This window comes from Phyllopteryx taeniolatus, chromosome 6 (genome assembly GCF_024500385.1).
Source record: "Phyllopteryx taeniolatus isolate TA_2022b chromosome 6, UOR_Ptae_1.2, whole genome shotgun sequence".
Classification (NCBI taxonomy): domain Eukaryota; kingdom Metazoa; phylum Chordata; class Actinopteri; order Syngnathiformes; family Syngnathidae; genus Phyllopteryx; species Phyllopteryx taeniolatus.
Genome location: NC_084507.1, coordinates 9,168,291 through 9,190,119, shown reverse-complemented (window position 1 = coordinate 9,190,119; position 21,829 = coordinate 9,168,291). Strand labels below are relative to the sequence as shown.

The 21,829-nt window shown below is 40.6% G+C and overlaps 1 protein-coding gene across 7 annotated transcripts in view; it reads right to left on the bottom strand.

Annotated features, from left to right (window-relative positions):
* Window positions 1-294: 294 nt before the first annotated feature.
* The window catches only part of LOC133479328 (exostosin-1a-like), a 45,445-nt gene continuing 23,910 nt past the window's right edge, over window positions 295-21,829 (bottom strand). Inside the window, exons 2-12 of one of the 7 annotated variants that reach the window (XR_009788914.1) lie at window positions 18,122-18,215; window positions 12,299-12,406; window positions 11,965-12,084; window positions 9,357-9,489; window positions 8,835-8,953; window positions 7,989-8,084; window positions 6,156-6,245; window positions 3,250-3,410; window positions 3,000-3,171; window positions 2,542-2,848; window positions 295-2,455 (exon numbers count right to left, since the gene is read on the bottom strand). Coding sequence is in view for 3 of the 7 variants with exons in the window: in XM_061776134.1 (XP_061632118.1) it covers window positions 2,663-2,848; window positions 3,000-3,171; window positions 3,250-3,410; window positions 6,156-6,245; window positions 7,989-8,084; window positions 8,835-8,953; window positions 9,357-9,489; window positions 11,965-12,084; window positions 12,299-12,406; window positions 18,122-18,215 (1,279 nt within the window). In the remaining 4 variants the exon portion in view is untranslated. Of the gene's footprint in view, window positions 2,849-2,999; window positions 3,172-3,249; window positions 3,411-6,155; window positions 6,246-7,988; window positions 8,085-8,834; window positions 8,954-9,356; window positions 9,490-11,964; window positions 12,085-12,298; window positions 12,407-18,121; window positions 18,216-21,829 lie in introns of all 7 variants that reach the window. The other 6 variants (XR_009788916.1, XR_009788913.1, XR_009788915.1 and 3 more) reach the window with 6 other exon arrangements.

Below are 21,829 nucleotides of genomic sequence, written 5' to 3'. Positions count from 1 at the left end.
AGGAGAAGCGGCTCGGAAAATGGATGGATGGACATCAGTTTCATGACATGGGATGAGATCAACATATGCACAAAGATGAATATTTAGCTACAGTATAGCTCCTTCCAGTACCAAAAGTGTGTTGCCATTTACCAGGTACGACAAATATGAGTAACAGTAAAAAATCTGTTTGTGCTATTAGACAAACATTTGTTTTACACTTAACACCAAATTTCACGCATGCATTAATAAAACTAAAGCTAATCAGGTCAAAGACATCATAAATGCAAAACTGATGAAAGTCCAGACATGACATTTATTTAAAATGTTTTATTTCTTGATTTTGCACTTTATTTTAGAAAATTGTACAAAAATGTGATTTTTACTCTGTCTTTCCATATCAGTCTCTACAAATGTAGTATTTTAAGTGAAGATGGCATTATGATAATATGCACTGCATGAACAGAAAATAAGGAAACGTATGACGCCACTTGGTTCTCACAAATAAAATACAAGGCAGTATATATACTGCATATGTCAGTGTCAATCACACAGGATCACAAAATGTTCAGAAAAAGAGAACAAGTTGGAATGTCAGTAACAGATGTGCTTCAGAGCATTCTTGTGTTTAATAATGGTCTTTACATATGAATGGATATTGATTAATACAATTAAAACCAATGGTAATTGGCTCACACACAAAAAAGCTTAAGGGAAGAATGTTTTTCTGAAGGCACATTAATATATACAGTATATATAACAGCCTCTAAAACAACAGAATGAAAGGAAAAAAAGACTAAATCGTCTTTAATATTGCACCTGTCTTCACTCTTGATAGCATTGGGTTTAGCAATACAAGAACTGTTGCTTAACAACAAATAGCACATTCTCTGAAGTAGAACACACTCTCACAGAAACATTCAAAACAACCCAATAACTATAGGAATACATGGCATTCCCCATACAGTATCAGTGATGTAAAAACAAAAAGAATTATTGGCACATACTGGGGTGAAGTGTAGAGGGTTGAAGTTAATGGAGTATAATAACATTCTGGAAACTGAGAAGTGTTGCTGGCTTACATCGTAAACATCCGTTTTGCTTTATCTTGATTATGCAGTTGTAAAATTATGTTAATTCAGTCACATTACACTTTCTGATATGTCACCTGAACGCAGAAATGGAAAGCTTGTGTAAGTAAAAGTTTGGAGTCACAGGTGTGTCCACACAAATTGGTTGAGTGCATAAAAAAAATTGAGAACTTAAAAAAAATAACACAAATGACTGACTATATTAATGTATATTTAAGAGATTATTGAATTATGGACTACTCCCTGTACTCCCAAATATCCTGGTATTAAAACTGGTATGCTAAATGTAATGTGTCCAGTGGTACAAAGCCAAGGTCAATCACAAAAACGGTCTTTTAAAGAGTTGAGAATTAGTGCTGTGTTGTATAAATTTGAATTTTCTGAGCAGTCAGTCGAAATAAGAATAACATCAAACACTTGGTCAGATATCATGTTAGGATAGTCAGAGCTACTCTCTTTAGAACCAAAACACAAAACAGAGTTTGAGTACCAGTGGACCCGAGCGACTTCCATACTTGTCAACGGACTAAATGAAATATGGTTGTCAATGACTATACGTGATGAAGTATTGCTTATATTAAAAAAAAAACTCCACTCGCAAAACTTCCACATTGGTTTGATCTCCTATTATTGTTCAAGCCAGCATATATTCAAGTACCTTTGTTCACTGGTCACACAATATTGATGAATGGAATAGATTTTAGTGGCTAAATCAGCAAAATGGGCTGTGAATATCTTTGGCCACAGAGTGAATACTGTGTCGTAGAACCTTGCAGGCAGCTTATGGTCTTCTCAAGTAGCCAAAGAACACCAATCACAATTAGGTTTGTTTCTTAGATATTCAATCCAATTATAGTTTTCCCTGTCAGTTAATAAGGACTTTAAAAAAAAGATCACCAATTATGAGGAAAATACAAGTAAAAGCAGCGAGATGCTCATTTTGGATCACGTCTTTTTATTTGAACTCCCAAATGAAAAGGGTAATGTTGAGGCACTGTGCAGAATACGATCCTAACTGTGGTGAAGGGCTTGTCATTGCTCTCCTCATCCACTCTGTCACTGCTTGTGAAACAGCAGGAGCAGCACTCCATTAAAAAACACCTAGAACTGTAAAAACACATCCAAAATAGTGTTATCCTCTTCTGTAGAATATAGAAATTAGACTAGTGCTGACCATTATAAAATCAGCAAAATGTTCATGAACGTGTGCATAGTGTACTGAGGGGAACAGTTGCAGGGTGCTGCAGTAGTTTGGTTGGTTTTGAAATGGGGAAGTTAAGAAAGCGATGATATCCAATTCCAGGACTTTGGTAATTCCAGTTTAAGGTCAGGAAGTTTTAGGCCTTCAGTGCCTTCAATTGGAGAAGGACCTGCACGCTCTGCTACTGCCCAAAACATGAGAGAGCAAACATAAGATGCCATACAGCGGACACAAAGTGTGTGCAGTGTCTGCAAAATCTGTGCTTCCTACCTACATTTCAGTTTCAGTTTCAATTGCTTCTCCATTGACCCATTTATGCAAAATAAGAAATGGACATCCCCCTCACACTCTCTCACCGTTCTGTCCAGAGAGCAGGGGGGGCTCTGGAGTGTTATAGCCTCTCGATGTCCCTGTACTTCTTCCTCAGTATGGAGACCTGGTCTTTAAAGAGGACCGGGTCGAGTCTCATCTGAGAATGAACCAGTGGCATGGTGCCAAACCAGTTGGCAAACTTGTTCATGCAAGTCTGACGCTGAGCAAAATGGTCCGGGTCAGCCCAGCGAGAAGCCCGGGAGCTCTGTAGGGAGAGGGGACACAAGGGCAAGATTGCAAAAGACAGTTACATATGTATTATTTGGATACTTCATAGCACCTTGTTAAAATACTAAGGGTGGAATTTTTTGGCCACCTGAGTCAACGTTTGTTCGACACTGCAAAGCCTCACTCACCTGAGCCATCATGGTTTCCTTGTATTGTTTCTTCTGGGTGACCTTGATGGGGGGAAGCTTGGTGACAGAGGACACAAGGAAATTAATCAGAATATCCTCACAGTTTGACATCTGGTCCACCATGGTCTTCAGACTGGCTGGAAGGTATGTGGTGTACAGGTAGTGGTAGTATCTGAGGACAATGAGTATGTGTTGAGTAAAAGAGAACAGTCTCTGAAAGAGTGGAAGTGAGGACGACAGGATTAAGTACTTGTGATAGATGGCAGCTCCAGTCAGCACCATGGAGTAGTCATTGGTCCATTTGGAAGTGTAGCCCCAACGTTCCTTGTTGCTATCCCAGAAGTGGCTACGGGCTGGGTAGCCAATGATACGGTCTGGGAAGCTTCGCCACACTGTGAAGGCAAACTCCACCTCGACAGGAAGAAAACTTACATTTTGGGAACTGAGTGTATGACAGATTGAACAGCTTCATCTTTTTTGCTCCCATCAGACATATTCGTATGTACATTTGTACCGTAGCGCGCCAAGTAGAGGAAGAAGCCTTTGGTATTTGTGTATTATTCATTCCTGTATAATTGTCACCGCAATGCTGTAGTACAGTATTGCTGATGTTTATTTCACTCTGAATGGCATAGAAACATTACTGAAAAAAAGTTATGTACGTTGGGCTTTCAGGTGAAATTTCCTTGTAGAATTGTTTGATTGGGCCCTGTTGATGGCTGGGGCCCCCATGCTCTACGGGGTCATAGGGGTGGTGGCAGCGGTGGGGCGCGCTGGGTGGGATTGGGCGTCGGGGTTGGCAGTCCAATACCCTTGCCCCTCCCTTTGGGACTGGTCCAGACGCTTTGGCTGGACCAGGGGACCGCCCTGGGTCCCGGGTGGCATCCCCCTGGCTGGGTCGGCCGCGGGATGTACTCGCTGGCTTTGTCCCCCCTTCCTCAATGTGCCGGCTCAGCAACTCTGTAAACCAGTTGACTAACATGCATGTGATACGCTGTTCATTCACTAATAAGTTCCATTGACATGCTAGAGGCTTTAAATGCTTGTGCTGGGACGACTAATAATAACACAGGTTATATTAAGATATCAACTCACAGGTTCTTACAGGTGTTTAGACACTATGAAGGCAGCCCACTGCACCATTCATCAGTAGCACTGCCTTGCTCATTTCCCACATCCTGTCCCGCCCTTTTCTGTCCTCTCTCATTTTGTCCTATTGGTTAGTTGTTGCATGTCCTCATCGGGTGTCACCCCCACCCACAAATAAGAACACAATTTGACTTTTGTAATGTTACTTGTGATCAAATACCTAGACTGTCTAGCTATTGTTCTGGTGTGGGTCGCACCCCTTTTCCCCTTGGCCGTTCTGTCCCCTAAAACCCTTTTCGGTCCAGCTGCCTTTTCAATAAATAAAATAATAATAAAAAAAAAAAGCAGAGGAAGTATTTCAAACTCCCGTGTTGCACAGCAAACATTTTCCTGCACAAAAGGCATACAGAGCCACCATTCTGCATGGCTGTGGAGATGAACAGGACAGGTTAAAAAAAAGATAGACTGATAGATGTCAATTACTTTATTTCTCAACTGTTCTGGAATTTCTTTGGATCATGTTATTTTGTTGCAGCTTTTTTTTTTTTAGATCTTTTGTTTGACTTGATTTTGTCGGGACAGATTCTGTTTAAGTGATTTCTTGATTGAACAGGTCTGGAGGTAATCAGGCTTGTGTGTGATCAGAGAAAATAAAAAAAAATTGGGATTTGCTACAATTAAATCATGATTTAACAAGGGGGGTAATTACTTTTTACACAGGGCCAGGTAGCTTTGAATAGTTTTTTTTCCCGAAGCAATGAAATCACAACTTAAAAACAGCATTTTCAGATCACTTGGGTTCTATTAGTCTGATATTTACATTTGATAATCTTAAACAGTGGGGAAACTGCAAAAATATAAGAATTTGAGAAGGGGGGGGGGGGGGGCAATACTTTTTACGGCACTGTTTATGAACAAGGAAGTACAATACCACTGAATGGCCACTCCATGGAATAAGGGTGTTTGCTTTTTTAAAATTAATTAATTAATTAATTAATTAATGTATTTATGTTTTTTTTTTTTTTTTTTTTTTAAATATAGTGAGGTCTACGCCTAGTTTTTAGCCACGTCCACAAAATTAGGAAAATTTAGAAGGTCATAAAGAGTTTTAAGCCATATCTCAACACTTCACTACTATATCATTCTCAGTATTTGCACGTTTTCAGCACTTGTCTTCAAACATACAGTATTTAATGTATTTAAAAACAAAACACGAAAATGAGCTTGGTTGCACTTTAAAGAAGAATGCAATATGACCTTTTCTAAACTTTTGACTGAACATGTCCAACTGTTCAATGTTTCAGTATATTTTGCTAAACGTGCTGTTCTTTAACTGAACGGCAAAATTCACAACCGGCGTTTGAGCCATGAAAATTCAAGGACGTCCACTTCTATGCCTTTCTGTGAATCTTCCAGTGTCTCTGTTGCAACCTGCTGATGACACTCTGTGAGACTCTAACCTCAGTGGCCACTTCCCTCTGAGAACATCCTGTTTGAAGCCCCGCAATGATGAAGTACTGTTCATCAATTACTGTATAAGTGTCATCTTGGTCTCTCCGATGTCAAAATGTGAACCCCGTGATAAAGAAGACTCTTTAAATACCAATTCTGTTTGAACCAGCTAATTTGTTTGTCGATTCAGGAATCAAACCGAAAAAGCTGCTGTCGGCCACAGCTTTTACGCAGACACTCGCTTGACAACATCGCACACTTGTCAACATCCCACGCCAACCAAACAGAACCAGCCTTGTAAAGGCGCATGAATGTACGCAGATACTTTCTATACATTTTATACTTGCAATTTATTTTTTTTGTGTTCAAATATGTTTACAGTCTATTTAAAAAAATACATAAAAATAAGTTTTAAAGTGTTTTAATAAGTTTAAATGTATAGGAGGGGTGAAACATCAGTATATGGTATCGCTATACTGTGTAGCACATTTTCACCTATTGTGCATGGGTCTGGAATGTATCCCCCGCGATAAACAGGGGTTCACTACCTGCAAATCGCTAACAAGCACAGTCCTTTAACACTGAACAGAACATTTGCTGTAGTTGTGCCCTAACCTCTGTGGTGGAGAGCACAGTATCCTCATCGAGACTGAGCACAGCATCAGTGGGGATGGTGTCGTACGGCAGGAAGCGGCTGCTAATAACCTGGTGTGATGTGTAAGGCAAAAAACAGCCAAAATGAGTAATAAATCATAGTAACTATTTTATTAACGGGCACCTTTCTAAGCACTCAAATACACTGTACAAAGCTTTAAAAAAATAAAAATATGACAAATAAATATAAAACAAAGGTTGATTAAAAGTCAATGTAGTGGTACATTTGCTTGACTTTTGTGCGGGCAGGGTTTGTTCAGTTCCCAATCAGTGACGGTGTGAATGTGAGTGTGAATGGTTGTCCGTGTCTATTCTGTATGTGCACTGTGACTGACTGGCGACCAGTTCATCGTGTAGTCTGCCTTTCGCCTGAAGTCAGCTGGGATAGGCTCCAGCGCCCCGCAACCCTGAACAGGATAAGCGGTATTGAGAATGGATGGATGGATGGATGGATGGAGGCTGATTAAAAATGATTAATATATGAAAGTGAGTAAAGATAAAAATACTATTAACAGATTAGGCTAAATGGTGTATCCTCTTCTCATTAATGTCATTTTGAAGTAAGGATCTGAAGAAAGTAAATTAATCGGTGTTGAGGAGGTCAGGTGGTCATGAGTTTCTCCATGGTGGACAGACAGGCCCGGGTGATAGCGAGGTAGACGGGAGGATCTGAAAGTGCGGGAGGTTATGTTGATATGGAAAAGGCTATTATAGATATGAAGGAGCCAGATTATGAATGGCCTTAAAAGTTAGGAGAAATATTTTAAATTGGATGCAGTACTGGATGGGGACCCAGTGGAGTTGCTGCAACACTGGCATTGAATGGAGTAACTGCTGTTACTGTATCTCAACAACAAGCCCTACAAACAAGCTGGTAGTGCAAACAGTCACTTAATGTAGTTCCATCTCGCAGTGTTTATAGCAGTCAGACAACTAAACAAGCTGACACCTGGATAATGATGGGACATGTTTCCTTCCCAGGAGAGCCCTACACAAATAAGTATATAATGTGTGATATGTCCCTGTGCCCGCAATGACCTTAAACATCAAAATGGCAAAATTCCAATTTTCCTACTGTTAAGGGGCCCTGGAGTTTGGGTTAAGAAGACTGAAACTATTTGAAAGTAGCATCATGGTGTTAACATACTGAGAACTCTCTTGAAGACAGGCTCCAACCTTGGCAGCAACATTAGAATTCTTTTTAATGAGTGCTGATTCTTTTTATAACACACAATATGTTAGGAATGTCATTGTAAAACATTTTTTTGACTACTGTTGCAGCTCCTTTAACATTTGAGAGCCAGTCGCCAATCTTCACCTGTGGCATTGTTAATTTTAAAAATAAAATGAAACTAAATTGTTTCTAAATTTGAGCTTGCATTTAAATACACTGTTCCAAATATGAGGCATGTGGCGTTTTCTACCAAAACTACTAGTAACATTTTTTACTTTGCAAATTACTCAAAATACAGTGTTCACTATGATACACAAGAAAACTAATTTCAAACTTGAGATTGATGGTGATCAAAACAGACAGAAGGAACATCAACAAATCCTACGGTACTTTGGAACTCAGCTTTTTTTTTTTCAAAAATCTCTGAATAAAAATAAGACACAAACATTTCTGATTGTGCAAGCCAATCTAAATGGGATAGGAAAATAGTTGCATGAATTCTACACTTTAGACATTTTGTAGCTTCATCACAATTCAAAGGGCCCTTCAACTCTTCGCACACAATGTAAATGTTGGAGTCCTAACACCAAAGGACAGCAGGATTAGGATGTGGGTTTTACCTTGCTTTCGCCCTCTATTACAATGACAGGAACTGAGGTGACAGGCCAGCGGTGCTTGGCGGGAAGAGATTTGTCACAGTTCCACACAACTATCACCTGCACAAAGGAAAGATTTGTCAAGTAATGATGCTTTATAGATCTACAGAGTCCAGAAAATCCTTGTCTAGTGTAGCAATTATGCAGAGATGGAAAAGGCACAATTTCATTATAAAGACAATGATTCTTAAACTAACTTTAGGTGCATGTCAGAGAAACTAAAACTGCACAGAAAATTGACAATTTGAAGATTATTCAGTAATATATAAAAACAAAATTCATTGACATGGAATTTACGACAGCCCTGATAGCAAGTCATACATTAAACAATGTTTTGTCAAGTCTGCCAACTTTTGATAAATGGAAGGAACTTTAATTTGATTACATTCCAAAAACATGCAGGGTAGGTTAATTGAAGACTCCAAATTGCTTACAGGTGTGAATGTGAGTGCGACTGGTTGTTTGCTTATATGTGCCCTGCGATTGGCTGGCGACCAGTTCAGGTAGTACACAGACTCTCGCCCAGAGTCAGCTGGGATAGGCTCTAGCACGCCCGCGACCCTAGTGAGGATAAGCGGTACGGAAAATGGATGGATGCCTAACCAGCCCTGCATGCAGTCGTCTAGATATAAAATACACTGGCAAAATTACCTTGTAATGTCATAGATAAATGCCACTTCCCCACCAGAATCGCAACTAGCCATATAAATACAATCAATGCCTGACGGAAATAGTTAAAGCTGAAAGGCAAATTCTGTTTTATGTTGCCATGACACAACGATGTACACATCTTCAGTTGGTTTGCCTCACCTGTGCACAGTACTGTGATTTGGCTACAGCTGCAAGCAGTTTCATGACTGGCTGGGACTGTGAGACAAGTGGGGTCACCACGTGAATGACAGCTGTAAACTTGGGGTATGTCGTGATACCTGGTAAACAGCAGGGACACAATCAAATTCCAAGCACAGAATAAGTGTGTGTGCCTCTCTCGTCCTAGAACACTACGAGTATCTAAAAACATTTATGCTTGCTGTATTGCAGATTATTCTGATTTAACCTAGTAACAGCCCTCATAAGTCTCGCCCATAAAAGACATGCTAGCGAATCGAATCCTGGGATTAGTAATAAGACTCATAATTGGCCACTTAACAAAGCACACATGTAATAAGGCTGGCCTATTCCGTCAAGTTAAATTATTAAATAGTACAGTACATAACTTAGATCCTCCCATTCAACAGCGGCCACACACCAGTTGTTCCAGTGTTATGCAATGACTGAAAAGTCATTCATGTGATTTATAACATAAACACAGTGCATCAATAATTTACTCACCAAGTTTAGCGTAGTAGAAAGGAAAGTCTCCAAGGTATGTTGAGTACTGGGGCAAGGTGAAAAGACCTCCAGGCAGACTGTTCCACATGAGGTTACTCCTCGAGGTGTGCTGCAGCACCCGGTCCTGGATGATCTGCAGAAACAGAGGACAGAGTCAGGCTATGACCACATTAGTTGTGTACCAACACTCTGTTTATTGTTTGAGTCAAAAGGATTATATTTAACATTTTCTTGTGAGGCGAATATGGCTTCGCAGTGAGACACCTGGAAGAAATCAGAGCCTGTCTCCATCACTTGAAATGAAACCATTCTACAGAATACAAATAAATGATTTGTGCTGTCACATCATCTCATGCAACTAAAGATAAAGGCGGAATCACTACTTTTAAATGTTCTTTCATTGTTTACAGCTAGTGCTCTTATTTCAGGATGTTATGCAACATTTTCCATTAATAAGCCAACCCTTTAAATAACCCTGTTCAAATGCAGCTCCAAATAACTACCATGGGCTACGTAATAAAATATTCAATATTCTTGAGAGTGAACATTTAAAAAAAGAAAAAAAGTAAAAAAAAAAAGTTCAAGTTAAGTATCAAATGACAGGTATAAAACAATGGCTACTTTAGCCAATATAGGCCAATTTTTCCCATGTGCATAATTCAGAAAAGGCACGCAGCTACGCGCTTTTCTGGCTGGGGGCATTTTCCCATCCACTCAATCTCTCAGTTATGCACTCTCAAACCAGATATGCTCCCTGGGTGGAGCAACCCTAAAATATGGGCGTCCTGTCTAATCTTACACCGCACGCATTCTCCCGTGGACTTAACCACTTTTTTCTTCTGCACTTGGCTGTAGTCAGTCTAGTGCCTCGTACACGACATGCAACAATCTCTGGGGGGGGGGGGGTTTGGCTGCGGGGCAGCAATGCCCCTCCGTCAGCCCTACCCTCCAACCCATTCTCACGGGCCACTCCAGATTTTAATGCAGTCCACCAATCTGGGCCACTCGTGCACAGGGTAGGGGCAATGACTGCCAGTCGGGGACTTGGCACTAGTCATAGTAACAGGGAGGAGGTGGGTTTCCACTAGGCTCATGGTGCTCCTAGGGCGGGCCCCTCTGGCTGGATGGCTGTTTGGGGTTTCTACTCTCATGCCCGGTGACTGCTCTCTGGGGAGCCACCCTTATTGTTCCCCTGGTGAGCGTTGGGCCCCTGGAACCCTTGGGTGGGGTGTGGTCCTCAGCCCCCACTGTGTAGGCGCAGCAATCACAGGTGTTATTTTTCATGCGAGATGGGGTCAATTCACTTCCTTGTGATCTATAGAACGGCGGACACAGCCCCCCCCTTTTGCTTTTGTGATCCCTTGGGATCTGCTTGCCGTGCAGGTGCTGCTGGATAGAAGTGCTGGAGTGGAGCATGGAATGGACTGCTTGTATTAGAGTGGTAAAATCGGAGATTCTAGATCTTGTTTTTTTGCTGACATCGGACTGATATCCTATCTCAAAAATTGGATCGGTATACCCCTGTTTATAGCTCGTAAACTGCTCACCCTATCCATCAAACTACATAATTAGTAGTTTACTGTTGGGTAACACATTTTGATCATTTTGAAACCTGATTTTGCTGTACATACTGTATTTAGCGATTTGTTTTATTCACTCAAATTTGGCAGGCTTGTTAACATTACTTTTCTCTGTGGTGTGTCTACCTTTAGCTACCAATGTACAGTAAAGTTCGGGACAATCAGACAACATTTCCCCCCATAAGCTTAAACAACGATGTACCTTATTTAGTTATTTTTTTCCAAACATTGGCGCACGTTTACTGTTCATGAATTTTATATTTAGATTAACTTAAAATGAAATCTGTACACATTGAAGTATTTGTATTGCTGTACAGATCTGCTCTGCTGAAGCACACACCCTCATCATCGTGAAAACACAATGTTATGCCGACAAGGCAGTCTTCAAATTGGAGCAGAATGACCTGGCCATTGTAAAAGGCAATCGAGTTGCTCAATCCTAAGATTCTGGAACCTATGTTCGTTGTGGACATTTTTGTTGTGGCACAAGCAGTATTTTTGCTTCTCTGTTACTATTTGTTCCTTTCACTTGGGCTTATTTCCTACGGTTGGCAGTTTTGTTCTCTCCCTATTCTTATATTTATGTTTAAGGACTTACAAATCCCACCTTGCAGCGAACCTTAACCCTGTAAACCTTGTCCTTTTGCAGCCATTAAAGCTCAAGTAATTTAAACCCAAGAGCAACATGTTAGACTGGTACTTAGAAAGATAAATACAGATAAATAGACTCTGAAACAAAGAAAGGACAAGATTGATTGCCTAAGTACAGAACATGACAAGACTAATAGCCACAACACTGAGTCAATATTTGTCATTACACATGGAAAAACACATACAACTTTCACATGAAACTGTGTGGGTCTCTGTCAAGATTCATGTAAAAATGTTTGGCCCGTACGCCACCACTCCACAACATTAATTGCAATTGAAATGAAATAAACCCCAACAGCATTAAAATGATCAAACTACACGTTTGAATAGATGTACCCTCAAATGCTAGTTATGGTAAACGTGAATGTGTGTCATACCTCCAGTGTGGTCAAAACTATTTTCTCCACAGAGTTGAAGTAGGCCTCCCACAAGAATTGGGTGTGCTGTCTCAGGGAGAGAATTGTATCCGGGTGGATGGAGCGAACTGTTGAGGGAACCTGTGATACAAACAAAATGTTATGGGCTTAATAACCTCCAAAAGAAAGAGAAACATCATCATTTTGGCTATTTTTCCTCAAACAAAGATTACATTGCCATGACAAACTCCACAGGAATTTTGGCACGCATAGATCCCAGTTCCCAAAGTGCAAATGACAAAACACTTGAAACACAGTGAATATGAAAAGTCTATATGTGTATATGTATGTTGACCTGAAGAAGCAGCCTTTCATCACCAATGACAGCTGCAGTGTTCCAGTCAATGATCTCCGAGAAAGGCAGCTCCCAGCCATTACTTAGCATCACGGGGACACAGGCTGCCTGTAATGGATGTACACAAGACCAAAAGAAAATATGTCTATTTGTTTATAATGGAGACATATTCATTCTTTAAACCATCTATTTACCACTGCATTGCCTCCAGTGATCTTTGACTTAAAAAGGGGCACACATTATGGAAAGTTGACTTTGCATGCAAATAGCTGGGTGTCTGGAGTGGCTAGGGTTGGGCAACGTTTGAATTTGAGTGAGTCCGGTCCCGATTCCGGTTCCAAAAAATTCTTGATTCCAATTGTTTTAGGGGTCTGGGTCAAAAACGTTTTCATGGTTTAAATAAAGGGTGTCCAAATTATGAACATTTTCATAGCAGCCCGCAGCAAAGACTAAAATTTACATTTGACTCGGGGTTCTTTATAACCAGTATGAATATCAAACCTATGAACTAAAAGGTAATGTGGGTGGATCTAACCCAATTGACTTAATATTTATTAATTAATGTTTTAGCTAAAAGTTAAATATAGCATTGTTAAAATCGTTATTTGGAACTGTTGCATCACGTCAAATGGTTTATATGTGCAAGTTTTAACTTGACTTCCTGTTTTAAACTTGTAGCCTTTTATTTTGAAGGGTACGCACCGGAACTCACCATTTTGGCACAAAAAGTAATTTCACACGGCACATCGAGAATCGACCACCGACTGGAAACGCGACTAACGTTTCGGGTTCTCCCGGAATCGTTTAAATTGAAAAATTTTGGTTCCCAGTTTTAATGCTTAGTCTGCCGGCCCGAAGAAGAAGTGGTGAAAACCAACGAAGAAGCGGCAAAAACCAACGAAGAACGCACACGTAGATGTGCTTGAGTCCAACTGCGGCGGCAGCGAACAAAATCGTTTGCAACCGGAATCGAAATAAGGAACCGGACTCGGAACCGGAATCAATCAAATTCAAACGATGCCCAACCCTACGCTGCACCAGTGATTATTATAATTTTTCCATTAATGGATGGAACCAAATGCTATAAAACAATTCCTTTCCTTATCCACCAATGAGGCACGAGGTTAGTGTTTGTGATACTGTGAGACATTTGTGAATTGTCCCGTGCTGTCTTTTGTGGATGGTGTTTGGATGGGCCCAAATAGTAAGCCTTGCCTCCCTCATCATGCTGTTTTTTTTGTTATGCAAAATTGACACATGGGTTGACATATGGGTTAGACCATGTGTCTAAAGGGGGGATGATTGCTGCAGTTCAGAGTCAGTGGTTTACGAAGGGCTTTTGGACTTCTGCAGCTAATGACAGATTCTGTACAATTGACACCCTGTAAAGGCAAACAATACTGTCTAGTTATGGTAGACATGTTTTCTAAATGGATTCAAGTATTTCTGGCAAAAGCATTCCTGGCCGAAATTATTCCCAGATGCCGAATCCCTGAAAAACTTTCTTCTGATAACGGCACACACTTTGTAAGTAAAGTGATGAACCAGTTTTCAGATACGTTACAATTTGACCTCAGAACACATTGTAGTTACCACCCTCAATCTGGTGGTGCAGTAGAGAAAGAAAATTGGATTTTGAAAGCCAAACTGAGTAAATGTTGTAAAGACACCAAATTGAATTGGATTAAGTGCCTACTAATTGTGTTGATGTACATGAGAATGCGTGTGCATCCTAGGCACAATTTATCTCCCTTTGAGATCCTCCCCTCCAGGCTTACCAATGGACACACATCTTTGCCATACATGCAAATCAGTTGGCTTTCGGTGTAATTCACCGTTTTTAACTCAAAATAGGCCATTTACGTGAATCGTATAGAGCCGATGAGTTTTTCCTGGGGAGGGGTTTCGTTGTCGTCATAGGCCGTTTCGTACTCCTTCACCACTGGCAGCGAGATCCATTCCACACATCCACCAGCCACACACAGATGTAATTGTGAATATATCTCCGCGGCGGAATAAAGGCCTCTTTATACTCCCGCGGTCGCAGTGCCGACAACGCCCGCATTGCATCACGTGACCGACGAATTGGCCCGTGCGGGCCCTCTGCGTAGCTTGAAGCGCACGCGGCAAAAATAGTTGCCGTGCGTAGAATGCCGCGGAGATCATCTCTCGTGATTGGTCCGTTTTAGTCTCACGCTGTGATGATGTAATCAGCGTTCCCACCGGTTCCACATAGCACCTACGCCGCCGGCTTCTCGATCGATTTTGCAGCATAATTAAAGGTATCATCTGGTCATCTAGGTCCATTTGTTCTAGCAGACTTTGTTCCAGTCACCATTGTTGCTGCTTTGTTCCTTGTTACTGAAAGGAAAGTAAAAACGGCTACAGGAAATGGCCCAAAAAATGCAGAGGAAACTCCAAACTGTGGCGTCCTCGCCAATACCAGCCGTAGCGACACACACGACTTGGAGAACTGCAGCACACTTTCAAAACAGCACGCGTGGGTTGCGCTCGAGTATAAAGGCAAACTGCGTGTGGGATAGCCGCAGGGACATCAGCGCGGTCGCCGTCCTGCGAGTATAAAGAAGCCTTAATATGTGAGCGCATTGGCCTGATGTTCCTCCTGTATGCTCAGGACCTGCTTTGGATAAAGTCACAGGAGCAGACGAGCAAACTCCATGCAAACTCCACACAGGCGGGGGCTGGATTTGAATCCCGGTCCTCAGAACCGTGAGGCAGATGATCTAACCAGTCATCCACCGTGCCGCCACTATTTACTCAGTACTTGAGTAATTATTCTACTGTGTACTTTTTACTCAAGTAATTTTTTGGAGGACTACTTTTGACTTTTACTTGAGTCAAATTATTGTCAAGTAACAGTACTCTTACTTGAGTACAATGTTTGGCTACTCTACCCACCTCTGGAGCGGACATCTCTACTCCTACTCTTACGTTTAAGCAACATTTTTGCTCATCAGATCAGCCAGTGTCGTATTTGTTGCACTGGTCTTTTGTATTTTCGCGTTGAGGTGCTGCGGGGCGTGGCCCTGGTTCTGGTCCCAGCCGAACCGCGAAGCACCCGTGACATCAGCGACAACAGTTGTTCCGCTAGTACATCTGGTTTTACAACCCCAATTCCAATGAAGTCGGGACGTTGTGTTAAACATAAATAAAAACAGAATACAATGATTTGCAAATCATGTTCAACCTATATTTAATCGAATAGACTACAAAGACAAGATTTTTAATGTTCAAACTGATAAACTTTATTTAATGTTCAAACAGATAAACTGATAAACTATTGTTTTTAGCAAATAATCATTAACTTGGAATTCTATGGCTGCAACACGTTCCAAAAAAGCTGGGACAGGTGGCAAAAAAGACTCAGAAAGTTGAGGAATGCTCATCAAACACCTTTTTGGAACATCCCGCAGGTGAACGGGCTAATTGGGAACAAGTGGGTGCCATGTTTTGGTATAAAAGGAGCTTCCCTGAATTGCTCAGTCAAGGTTCAGCCTAATAAGGCTAAATAATCACCTCTAAGAAAGAGGATTCACTGTTAGCTACAATCAGTGCTGGTAACTGATCGCACCTAGGTAGGTCATAGAGGAGCAGAAGATAGGTCATAAAAGCCGAGCAACGACCAGTCATCTGTTGTCTGAACTGACACGTGCACACCACACACACACATACACCCACACCCGCGCGCACTTGCATAACTCGGGAGAAGACCAGAAGAAGATGACTGCTCCAGGGGGTTTCAAACTCCTCTGTGGTTTAGCACTAACTGCCATAATTATTGTGATCAAGGTGTGTTTGGATGCTCCGGTTTGACAGTTTACACAATTCCGTACCTTATAAGACGTGTCAAACATAATGAGCTTCTTTGGTCACATGCGATTGCCACTTCCTCTTCTAATTTCACTTCCTACAGTATGAATGTTTGGTTTCTTTATGCCCTTCATGTGGCACGCTCTCAACATTTTTCTAACTGCTGTGTTTGTGTAGTGCCTTCCCCACATCCCAATTCGTCATTACTCTTTTCTGGCACCTTAACTTCTTTTATCTGTCCACAGTACCTTAACTGAACCGTCCTTGAGGTTCTTGATTCTAGCTGGTTCACTGGACTTGCTTGGCAGGCTATATCGTATTGCACTTGTTTTCTGTGTCACTCTTCTTGTGCACGGTTGGCTCTGTGTTTCTCCAGCATATGCGTGTGGCACCACTGACCTCTAACAGTCTCCTCTCCTACTTATGACCGGTGTTTTCCTTAACGTTTTCCTCATGCTGACTGTTCGGTTTGACGTGACTGCGCCGGACTCGGATTCTTCGGTCAAGCCTATTTGTGAGACTGAATTACAACCTGCTTATGAAGGATTTTCTTAAACCTACAGTATGGTGTAAAACTCTGGATGTTTTTTTCGCCAGATTGTTTGCTTAATACGTTATCCATATCATATCGTTATTTACAAATTTCTCATATTGTTTGATTGATTGATTGATTTAATATCAAAATGGGGGACTGTTATGACAAAATATAGTCTATACTCTTTTTAGATATTCCATAGTTTTGTGTGGTTTTGTTACTTCTTACTTCAATAGTTCTTTGTTCTTGTGTGACATTTTCAAATGTACCTAGTAACTTAATTTTTTCTTCCCTTCTCTCATCCTGTCTCTGTGGTTGTACCAACCTCTTTTCTCTCAAGAACAATATAAGATGTGAATAGGTCTCTTTCTTTCTTGTTCCCTCATCTCCTTCCCATTTTAGTTTAACTGTGCGTACATCTACAGTTTAGAAACCCTGCTGAAATGCCAGGTTTTGTGATATAAAAAAAAACACGACCAAGATAAATAATTTCACGAACTTTTTCCACACCATTAGTGTGACCTATAACTGGTATAACTAAATTGCAAAAACTATTTTCTGAGCAGGAGTAAAAATAAACTGAGATAATGCGGCTGCACAAATGTGCACACCCTCATAACTAGGGATGTGGCTGTGTTCAAAATTAACAACACATTCAAACATTTGTTAAATGGGCGTCAGGACACACCTGCCACCAGTTAGTGTCTCTGATTAACACCCTCCCACCCAAAAAAAAAAAAATGCTACAGAACAAGCAATGGTCCACTGAGAGCTTTCACAGCATCAGAGGGATCGTATTCTTCAAAAGCAATCAGTGATGAGAAGGATACAAAAGAATTTCCAAGGCATTAAATATACCACGGAACACAGTCAGTCATCAAGTAGAGAAAATATAGCAGAGCGACATTACCAGAAACCGGACGTCCCTCCAAAATAGATGAAAAGACTATAAGAAAACTGGTCAAAAGGGTTGCCAAGAGGGCAACAACAACATTGAAGGAGCTGCAATAATTTCTGGTAAGTACTGGCTGTTTAGTACATATGACAACAATCTCCCATCTTCTTCATATGTCTGGGCTGTGGGGAGGGGTGGCAAGATGGAAGCTTTATCTTACAAAGAAAAATATCCAAGCCTGGCTACATTCAGCAAAAATCTCCCAAATGCACATGGAAAAATGTGTTGTGGTCTGATTAAACCAAGGTTGAACTTTTTGGCCATAATTCCAAAAGCTATGTTTGACAAAAAACGCGAACAACACTGCTCATCACCCGAAGAACACCACAGCTACAGTAAAGCATGGTGGTGGCAGCATCATGCTTTGGGGATTATTCTTCTTCATCTACAACTGGAGCCTTTGTCAAGTAAAGGGAATCATGAACGGTTTCAAATACCCATCAAGGTTTTAGAACAATGTCAGAAAGAAAAATTGAGAATGAATTATGATTGTGTCACTGACCTGCAATGCCTCTAAAAAGCGAAAAGAACCCAACCGACGTCCTCGAGGAACTAGACAGAAAGTGGAGTTGTACAGCATCTCTCTGTAGTCATACCTGCAAAATGGTTGAAGGACATTAGACACCTCTGAGATCGAACATCCAAATAAAAAGAACAAAGGTCAACATATCCCGTTAGTGCACTTGACACCAAACACTTTCCATTTGCCTGGTGGAATTTATAGCATGTTCTGCACTACCACACCAAAAAAGGCCCAGTTTTTTTTTTCTTTAAACACTATTGTATATGATGCCTTTATGACACACTTTCAGTAAAACCACATTTTGATCATGACTGCTCTTTTCTTTCGCTACACCACTTTTTATAAAAAAAAAAAAAAATTTCACCTGCTCTCCAGTTTCACTGTTACACCTGCCATCCAATTGGCACCTCAGTCAGACGTTGCTTGGATGAAGTGGCTACTTGGAACTCCTTTGTCTCTAGATTTTGTTTTAGTTGGTGAGAACATACACTTGCATGTCTTTTGACCTTTTTTTTTTTTAAACTGTATTGTATATTATGGGGCGGCACGGTGAACGACTGGTTAGAGCGTCTGCCTCACAGTTCTGAGGACCCGGGGTTCAATCCCCGGCCCCGCCTGTGTGGCGTTTGCATGTTCTCCCCGTGCCTGCGTGGGTTTTCTCCGGGCACTCCGGTTTCCTCCCACATCCGAAAAACATGCATGGAAGGTTAATTGACAACTCTAAATTACCCGTAGGTGTGAATGTGAGTGCGAATGGTTGGTTGTTTGTTTGTATGGGCCCTGCGATTGGCTGGCAACCAGTTCAGGGTGTACCCTGCCGCCTGCCCGATGATAGCTGGGATAGGCTCCAGCACGCCCGCGACCCGAGTGAGGAGAAGCGGCTCAGAAAATGAATGAATGTATATTATGGTTAAAATTTTGAATTTATGGTATTTGCATCAATAAGATATCCCAAACTATGATGAATGGATGCTCTTGGAAGAGGAGTAAAAAGTGGTTCACTGGTGATGCTGTAAAAAAATTAAATACATAAGTATTTTTCCTCAAGCGTTATATCAGGGGTCACCAAATTTTTTGAAACTTAGAGCTACTTGAAACACAGAGCTCAGTTTGAAACACTACTGAAAAACATCCATCCATCCATTTTCTGAATTTGCTCAAATTTCCCTAATTAAAATTATTAACCCTCTGGTGCATAGCACCACAATAGCACCACACCGCTATGCACCAGAGGATTAATAATCAATGATAATCTATGTGAAGACAATGATCATGTTAATGATTTCTCACAATTATCAATAATGATTTGACAAGGTACAAAACATATCAATATGCAACACCTTATTTGTATAAATCTGAAACCATGCACATTTTCGAAGGCTCCCATCTACAACATTCCAAGAAAATAATGTCCCATCATTGGTGAGCTTTTTGTAGAGCAGGCGATGGGCTTCCAATGTGGTCCTTGGGGACCATGTTGGTGATCTCTGCTTAAAATATTGAAGTGCCATAAACTTCTGACCACAATACAACTCCCGAAATTTCTCGTTTATAATGCACACCCATGTATAATGCGCACCCCCAAAGTTGACCTCAAAATTCTGGAAAACCCTTCTACCTATGTATAATGAATTTTTACAATGCATGATTTTGCTTCTACCCATATGATGAAAACATCAAGTATTATCTGTATTTTGTTAGTTTTTTTTCAAAGAATTATTCTGAAGTTAAGCGCTCTATTTGAACACGTAATCCTTTTTCTAATTTACTTTGTCTTATTTTGAAATTCACAGCCCTATTTTTATTTAGTAGAATTTGTAAGATGGGTACAATTCTTTAAAGAAAACATTAAGGACCAGGCAACATTTATTTTAATGGGATTAAAATTAACTGTCAAGCATTACATAAATGCATTATCATTAAACAAAACATAACCATAAAGAAATTTATGATGGTTGTTTTCAGTCATCCGTCATATTAAAAAAAAACTAATATAAATAAATATTTCACAAATTCCGCCAGGATATGTAAACCTATGAGCAGAACTGTACATATGAGGCAGTCATACGTACCCAGTCATATTGGAATGAATGTGTAGGCTACACTTTTAACCATTAGGTGGCGGTGGCATTTTGGAATGAAAGTGTACAGCTTTTTCATAACTAGATGGCGGCATACATTTATAAAATGTGAAAGTTTTTTCCATTTGCCCCATACCCATGTATAATGCGCACTATTAACTTTTGAAAATTTTAGACACATTATCGGGATAAATCAATGGAAAACTACAGACCATTTAGGATTAAAGGCAATTGCGTTAACCGGAGATTAATAGATACAAAAGGTATAATACCATCTACAGCCGTTAATATAAAAATAATATTAATAATATGGTATAGACACGGTTAATTATACCAAAAGCTACATAAGATGCTCTGATGTTTGAATCCCTGATGAAGCAAAGATAAGCTTGCCTCCATTATCAAAATGGTGAGCCATTATTAGCCAACTGGCCATAATATAGGGCCATTTCTGGGTGTAAACCTTTCATCCATCAAATCCTGTGGCAGTTGAGATACAGCCAGTTGAGATACAGCCAGATGCTCCTCTCCATGCATTCCTCACTTGTCATTCAGATGGCTGCCAGTAGGGCGGAGAATGCTCAACATGTCACTTATGGATGTATTTCAAACTTGTTTTAGTATAAAATAACATTTAAAAATAAATTCCAGAGAAGGTGCCAATGAGTCAATGGGCATGATAAGAGGGATATAATCCTGCCATGGTTGATATTCATATAGCTTCAACAGCAGGCAGCTGCTGGCAAGAAGATGGAGCTATTGTTTAGTTAAATTGAAAGATGACTGAAGCAAAAATTGAGGACACAAATTGACTAACAGCGACGGTTATATGTAATTAAATCCAAGGAAAGTATGGCATGTACAGCATTATAGAATATAATGCCTCAATCTTCTGAAGGCCATGAAACTTAGAAACAGACCCTACAAACCATCTTAACTTCCACATTGTGAGAGATTGCTAAGCTTTGATGTAATAAAAAAAAAAAAATAATAATAATAATCATCCTCCCGCAACACTCTAGCAGTGCCATAAATTTTCAGGTGATGTAAACATGCTACAGCAAAGTAGGATCATTGCTGCAGTTACAGTAACCTTCATTCATTCATTGTTCATAAAATGTTAGTCGAGGGTCTGATGTGTAAGCAGGATCTGACATTAAGCCTTTTTGAGTGGTGGCCACCATGAGCCAAGTTGTGATGGCCCTGTCAGAATCGGTACTGGCCCTGTATATTCATTATATAATACGATAAATTTCAATGATTAAACATAGATTGACTTGTAAAGGCCTCTTTATAATCCCGCGCCCACATTGCATCACGTGACCGACGCATTGGGCCGTGCAGCCCATTTGCGACACTTGATGCGCACACAGGCACAAATTGTCGCCGCACGCAGAATGCCCCGGAGATCATCTCTCGTGATTGGTCCGTTTTAGTCACATGCTATGATGAAGGACTCAGCTTTCCCCTTGGTTCCTCAATACCGCCATCCCGACTTTCATTTTGTGGCCGCACATACAACCTACGCCGCCGCCTTCCTGATCGATTTTGCAATATAATTAAACGCATCATCTAGTCATCTTATTTTAGCAAGCACTGTTCAACG